General features: G+C 35.7%; 1 protein-coding gene across 1 annotated transcript; it reads right to left on the bottom strand.

Moving 5' to 3' along the window:
* Positions 1–1,024: 1,024 nt before the first annotated feature.
* Positions 1,025–7,103, bottom strand: LOC131037780 (probable disease resistance protein At4g33300). The gene is made up of 6 exons (XM_059218949.1): positions 7,005–7,103; positions 5,661–6,065; positions 4,823–5,178; positions 4,527–4,738; positions 3,420–4,091; positions 1,025–1,302 (listed from the first exon to the last, which is right to left on the bottom strand). Exons 1-6 carry the CDS (start codon positions 7,101–7,103, stop codon positions 1,025–1,027), a joined length of 2,022 nt encoding a protein of 673 aa, XP_059074932.1.
* Between the last annotated feature and the right edge of the window lie 721 nt (positions 7,104–7,824).

Here is a 7,824-nt window from a genome sequence, read left to right as displayed (position 1 = left end):
AAACACCGAACTGATTGCATCAGTGGATCTCCTAACCGCAAAAATTGGAACTCTCTACACAAGAACAAAAGTTGCCACCTCCCCTACACAATGAGACACATTTCCTCCAAAATTCCACATCTCCTCTGAGTGTGTTTAATGCCTCCTCCAGTGTTGCACATGAGACGCCTTTCCTCTGAAAGTCCAGTCCACATCTCCTCCGAGTGTGTCTAATGCCTCCTCAAGTGCTATGAAAACTTGATCACTGCTGCTATGCCTGCACAATCCTATCCCTCTCCTTGCTCCTAGAAGGGACAATCACACTACCAAGCTCCCTCTTCTCTTTAGGAACATAGATAAATCGCGTCCGCTTTTTAGGGACAAATCTGCCAAGCCTCGACTTTACAAGGACACAGATAGGTTGCTTCTCATGCAATGATCATCTCTGAGTGAGAAGTTAACTCGAGATGATAAAAAATCCTCTTGCCTCTGACCTCCTGTCAATATTCACTATTCTCAAAAGTAGAAATCTTGTATCAACCCCTATATCATCTGATGGACTGTTACCATCAGATGAGTCATTTCTATGTACTACAAATCCACAAAAGTTTGCCTCACCTTCTGTTGCAACAAAATATGTATCTTTCTTTAATTTTCCATCGATTAGATCTTTGGCCCATTGAAAATAGTTAATTTGCACATGCCCATTTTTCTGACAATAAAAGCATTTGAATTCTCTTCTACTGGAAACATTAGATTTATTCCTAGCAACCAAAGCACATTCTTCAAGAAGTTTATAGTTCTTATTAGTTCTATTTCCTTCATCAATTAGAGAAGGGATTATCGTTTCCAAGATAGAATTTATTTTGTTTAGAGTAAAGACAATATGGTCAAAACTAGAAGGCAAACTATTAAGTAATATTGCCTTGGCATCATCATCAACAACATTAGCATTTATACCTGCAAGTTGATTAAAGAGAGAATGAAAAATGCTTATATGTTGAATAATAATATCACCTCCATTCATCTTTAACCAGAACAATTTCTACTTAATAGACATCTTGGCACTGGAAGCCTGAGAACCAAACAAGACATTGAGCCCCTCCCATATTGCTTTTGACATCTTTGATAAATCAATAGGATGCAAGTATGCATTTGATAGACCATGACCAACCAATGTCGTGGCCCTACGATCTTTTGTTGTCCACTTCGTTGCTATATCTGCATCTTGTGGCTTTCTTACAGTCCCATCCACAATCTCCCACAAATCTTTCTCAATTAATGACAGTTGCACTTTAATTTGCCATGTGTGGGATTCATGCCCTTCAAATTTAGGAATTATAACTACTTTATCCATAATCTTTATAACTCAAAGAAAAATAAAATGATAACAAAAGATTTGTGATGTCACCCTATTAAGAGATAGTCCATTTCATACCTCTTTTCTTGAAACATGATTGCAAGATTCTAGTTTGGCATTTGGAATTGAATCATGTCTCTATTTTCACTTCCACCTTCCTTTTATTGTTCCTCTCTCACCATTAAAAACACTGAAATGATATCATTGCCATCTGCAGTTCTTCTAAGTCACGCCCAGTAGCCACTTTGTCTCCTCTGCAACACAACAAATGCAAAAGCCAACCCCAATCTTATTCCTCCATTAGCCACAGATCATAGAAATAAGTTTTCACTCTGATACCATGTTGAAATGGTAGAGCCAACATAGAATAAAAAAAACTAAACTAATGTAATAACACCAACAAATCTATCATTCACATAATTGACTACAAGGTCTACCACTGGGGCATACAACTGGAGGAGATGGACAGATAGATGTTGGCAACATGGGTGAGATACAAAAGGTAATGGAAGGCATCTAAAATTGGATGGTTTAAATTGCACATGCTAAGTTTTGACTTCTAGACTTAAAAGTGTTAAATATGTTGCTTAATGTGTGTGGTTTGAGGTAGGTCATCCAAAACATGATTTCCAATAACACATCTTATACCCACTCAACCTTAGAACATTGAATTGTAAAGATTCTACTAAACATTACCAAGAAAAATTTCGTAGACTCTAGAAACTCACCCCGTGAAATAGGCAGAGAGATGCGCTTTTGGACTGGGGAGACATGAACATGGTGGTCCTATGCAATCACTTGTTGAGATTAGTGACTTAAGCTTTAGCAACATGCGTTGTCTTATTTACAATTGGAAATAAGAATTAAGGATAAAGATAATTTAGAATATCTTCTATTGTAATAGAGTTGGTACCATCTATGGATTGAAAATATGCTAGTGAAAAATAGGGAGATAATTCAAAACTATTTAACTAGTGTATAGAAAAAATATGCTACATGGTTTCAAATATTTCCTTCCCTATACTTTTACATTTCCCTCAAAAGTTTTTCTACAATTTTTCTATTATTTACATAAATAATATTCATATTTGAATAAAATATTTTTATTAAATTCTTATAATTAATAAAACATAAACTTTAAATAATTAGTCTCACAAAGGAGTCATATATGTATTTTGACAAATAAATGTCTTATATTATTTTGTATAAATATTTATGTTACACATTAATTAAAAATGGATGTAAAAACTCAATACATTTAAAATAAAACAAAACCAAGTCTCATGAAAAAAAACTGATTGCTTAATAGAATAAATTACTCACATAGAACCATTCCCTAAGTGTTAAAGATCTTTCATAGAAAAATCGTTTGATACTAAGATGCTACTCGTTATGTGTAATGATGGTAGATGCTATTGCCCCTTAATCAAAATTAAGTACCTCATAATATGTTACAACTTATAAAAAAAAATTTACCTTTTTTATTCAATAATATTGTTTTTTTTCCTAACCAATTAAAATTAAATTTTAATCACCATCAAAAGAATTAGTTACAGGAAACAATGATTCTCCAATCCACTGCCAAAGGCAAAATTACCTCTTTTTTAATTAAATAATATATATTTTTTTTTCCTAACCAATTAAAATTAAATTTTAATCACCATCAAAAGAATTAGAATTACCAAACATTGAAAAACCCATGTAATTTGTATAGATGCCAATACATATAAATAGGAAACAATGATTCTCCAATCCACTGCCAAAGGCAAATGGGACTGAAAATACATTCAATATCAAAAGTAACTGATCGTATTTTCGGCGGCTTCTTCTATGCTATAGCTGACCTTATTGAAAGAATAAAATAGTTGATATCACATCTACTAGGCCTATTTTGTGGTTTATTTGCTAGGTAAGAAATGCATTTAAAGTGTTAGAAATGTGCAGAGATCTCAATCATGAAGCCAATCCAAATTAAACTCTGCTTCCACAATCTCTACTTCAAGTTTGGGGATAGAAAAGCGCTTTGCTCGCAACCACTGCTTCCCAATCTCCTCATCACAGACAACACGTTTCAACTAACCTAACCCACTGACGGTTCTAGGTAGCCTCCTCAAACGAGAACACTCCCTCATGTCAAATTCACTCAATTTCTCCAATTTTCCTATTTCCTCTGGAAGTTTTTTCAAACCCTCACATACTGATATGTCCAGATATTCCAGCCACACAAGATTTCCAATTGAGGAAGGAAGTTCTTTAAGGCCTGGTAATGCCGATAGCCTTAACACTCTTAGACAGCTCATACTCACAATATCAGAGGGTAGATTCTGAATAAGATGACAATTTGTAACAGACAGAATCTGAATGGATTGCATATGGCAGATTCCAGAAGGCAACGCCTCCAGATCACTGCAGTGGTCTAGGTTAAAATATTGCAGCTTGGTATTGTTCAATGTCGAGGTACTTTCAAACCCTTCACATAAGCTTAAAGAGAGCTTCTCTATGTTCTGTATTTCAACCGGTGGTGCAATTAACCTCTCCAAGTGAAGAACTTTTAACTGAGTGAGTGAAGATAAGGCATCTATTCCTTTCAATGTGGCCCTTTTTGAACCATAATTGAATACCATGAGAATTTTTAGTTTTTTCATAGATTTCAAAAATGGGGGAAGAAAGTATTCTCTTGAAGCAAATACTATCACCATAAGCTCTGCCTCTGGAAAATTCATTTCATCCCACTGAGATGAATTCATAGGACCTGCACTTATGCATCACAAATGAAATACAATTAGAGCATTTTAGGTTGGAATATGAATACTTATTTCTAGGTTAGTTTTCTATCATATTGCAGTCGAAACAGGTAGAATGGAAAATGTACATCAACTGAAACAGAAAACAACTAGTTAGAGAAAGGTAGAGAAAGCTAGACAAATGCAACAATAAATCTAGAAATGCAGAATACTTTGCATTGTCTGTTGAGTCGACCGAGTACATAAATGACTATATATGACAAATGTTTTAGAACATAAAAAGGAATGATGGTTCAATAGTTTATTTGGGTGGCCTAGAGAAATATTTATCTAGGCTTCTTTGAAGGTTGAATGAAATGTAAAGTAATCTGCATGGAGTAATCATTATGTGCTGAACAATATTGTGACAGTTTATAGGCGGAGAACCCTTTTCAATAACCCACCTGTGTGAATAGAGACAATTTGAGCACCAAATGTTTTATTAGTATGCAATTTCCATTTCTGAGGTAAACTACTCTCTTTCCTAGGCATAAATAACCTTTTACTATGGACTGCACTGTCTCCGAATTCCAAGTACAAGGCTAAGTCTCGTATTACATCATGCTGAAAAAAGTACAGCTCCGAGGCATTTCCATAAGAGATAGCTGCTTGATTCCTGCTCAAAAAAACCAACAATTCAGTTCAATGTTTAAATAAATGATAACAACAGTTGTATGTATACAAGATTAGAGAAGTTCACCTTGGATTGCTACTTAAATTCAAAAGGTTCCTGCTTGCAAGTTCCAATAAGATGACAAAGGCATCTTGCCACTCTAATTTTCTAACATTAACCCAAATATCCAATAGTGCATCAGCACAGATTTTCTTGTCCTCTGGAAATGATCCTAAGTCTAGGAAACACTCTCTCACTATATCATCCAAGAAATCAATACTAGTCGCTAAGCATTCAAGTAAGCCTTCTCTATGATAATCTGATATAGATTCTCCTTTGGAGAGACTGCTGTTTGCCCTTTTCCAAGCCACTTGAGGTTCCCCATGCAAAGTGCTTCCAATCACCTTCAGAGCAAGTGGTAGGCCTCCACATTCTGCTTGCACCTGTAATTGATTTCGAGGAAATAAAATTTGTCAGGAAGCTTTATAGGCCAGTAAAACTACATCAGAACTTATTGTTTGCGGATAACATAAAGCCAATTCATAATGATCTGCAATTATATTCCAACATCTATAACATAGTTAATGCAACCTGTTAGCTAATGTTTCGATCTTGATTACATATTCCTTATATTTTGTAGGCCTAGGACAATGAAACATGATGAGGTTTACATGCAATATGCAGATGTGGATGAATCTCTATTCTTTTATCATATGCCAATAAAGCCACATTCTCCAATCCATGTGTTAGTTGTATAATTTTATATATAATTTTGCCTCGATTCATTACACTTGCTTTCACCGTGTGTAAGGCTAGTTTATGCTTTACTATTGAAAATTTATAAAATATGTAGAAAGAATGATTAAACCTAGAAACTACATTCATCCAATTATAAAAACCCAATAATTTAGAAACAACTATTTACCTCCTTTACTAGATTTGCATCTGCAGTTCCTGGAATTGTTGTCTGTCCAAAAGCCCAGAAGCAGAAAAGGGATAGAGCATCTCCTTGGCTCAACAATGGTAATTGATACAGTTTAGTACAGGTGTTTTTGGGGATAATAGAAATGTCTCTTGTTGTTATGAGGGTCTTGTATCCTCTTCCTTCGAATAGTAATTTATCCAAATTTGATCTGGACCAAACATCATCCAATATCACTAAAATTGGCTTCTCTTGTTTAAGAAGTTGTTGCTGCAGCTGTCTTTGCCCATCCTCCACATTCTGAAACTCAGGTTTCTTTTTTTCAAAAAGTTTCTCCCACATGGTCTCTAATATTCCTTTGAGGTTGAGGTTTGTGCATTGTGAAACAGTGATGAAGAGCACCTTATTCTTGAAGTAATGTAATATCCAAATCAAACAAGTGTCTTTTAGATATAAACAAATAATTAATACTGAAGAAAGAAATAATATCAATACATATTAGATAGCCAGAGTACCAGTACATGTGAACTACACAGTATTCCACTACGAATTCTAAAGGGTTGTGGTATGGGTAAAAATATTAAGAGTCCTTTTCATAGCAGTGAAAGTAGATCTAAAGAAATTCAAGATCTTGTACATTCAGATTTATGTGTTTCAATATTAGTTCCATCCCTAAGTGGATTTCTGTATTATGTAACTTTCATAGATGACTACTCTAGGAAGATTTGGATTTATTTCTTAAGGTCTAAAGAGTTTGACGAAGTCCTAGGTAGATTTAAAGAGTTTAAGGCTCAAGTAGAAAACTTATCTAGGAAAGGAATGTAATGTTCCCAATATAATTAAATAGTCAATTTAAATAATTTATTGTATGGCCCTATATTTAATAATATATTTTGGGCCCTTTTCATTAATTAGTTAGTTATAAACTATTTGGTGTTGGCCCATTTGTAACCCTTCGGGAAACTTCTCGGAGCCCCATATATATGGCTGAGTTAGTCATTGTTGTAGGTATTCAAATTTGGTATTTTCTTGTACATGTTAATTCCAGTTGGAGTTTAGTTGTCTGCCATTTTGGAGGTGGATGATCCTCCCTACTTGGCATCCTCAATTTTAGTGGGAGTAACTCCTCACCCTACTTTGCTCTACCCCTAGTCTGGGATTTCTTTTGTAATTTGAAGTTCTATCATTATTGCATCTGAATTTCTACTTGCATGTCTTGTGTGTTCATTCTTGTGCCAAATTGTGTTAAACTAATCATATTGTCCAACATATTACGAAACAATCTTTCAGAGGCCGAGATTGTTAGTTTCGCATAGGAGAGTCAATTGACCGAAGGCAAGAACGTACAAGTGGAGGGCCATATTGTGGAGGTGTTGGGCTTACGGAAGGGAGACCGTACTGTGGTGGTTGTATAATGTACTGGTGAACGGTGTTGGTGTTGGCCATACAAGGTGGACCGTATGGGGTGGAGAGTTGTGTTGTCGTACACTGGGTTGTCCATACAGGGTGTTGTCATACGTGTCGTAAGCTGGTGATCTTGCCAGCTTGTTGAGTAGTGGATGCAGGTGTACACCAGAAGGAGGTATCCTTCTGCCGATAGAATGGAGGAACCATAGGATTCTGCCAAGGTAGTTATGGCACTATTAAGGGAGCTAACCAAAAGCCAAGCTCAGCTCAAGAAAATAATGATCAAAGGGGAACAATGAGAAAAACTCATAGAAGATACATTGCATCAATTGGCATCGAGAAAAGCAAATGGAGAGAGAAATAATTCAATCACTGGAAGGTCAAACCCATAGCGTTCAAATTCCTGACTGCTAATGCCAACTTTTCCCTAGAGAATTGAAGCACCGTGTAGGGAGCAAGAGCCCACTTTCCAGGAGTTGCAAGCACAGTTGAATCAAGATTGGAGGGATGCAAACCTCGAGGGAGACATATCCTTCAAGGATTATGTTGAGCTCCGGATGAAATACTCAGGTGACAGAAGTCGTGGCTACTATGGCTACTATAACAATGATATCAAATAGAAGGTTGGTAAGATTAATTTGTCACCTTTTGATGGGACCGGAGCAACCTCGTTACGAGCTTGGGTACAAAAAGAAGATACATATTTCCAACTTAACTCGATGCTTGAAGATGAGGCTATCAAATTTGCTGCACTTCAACT

Source organism: Cryptomeria japonica, chromosome 4, assembly GCF_030272615.1.
Source record: "Cryptomeria japonica chromosome 4, Sugi_1.0, whole genome shotgun sequence".
Taxonomy (NCBI): domain Eukaryota; kingdom Viridiplantae; phylum Streptophyta; class Pinopsida; order Cupressales; family Cupressaceae; genus Cryptomeria; species Cryptomeria japonica.
This window is presented reverse-complemented; position numbering and strand designations above follow the sequence as displayed.

Bases quoted from the DNA above. Each gene is read 5' to 3' on its own strand.
- LOC131037780 (XM_059218949.1), bottom strand. From the start codon at position 7,103: ATGGCCAACACCAACACCGTTCACCAGTACATTATACAACCACCACAG. The intron at 6,066-7,004 runs GTACGTTCTTGC...CATTACTTCAAG, and splicing joins CACAATATGGCCCTCCACTT to AATAAGGTGCTCTTCATCAC. The intron at 4,739-4,822 runs GTGAACTTCTCT...TTTTTTGAGCAG, and splicing joins AATTTAAGTAGCAATCCAAG to GAATCAAGCAGCTATCTCTT.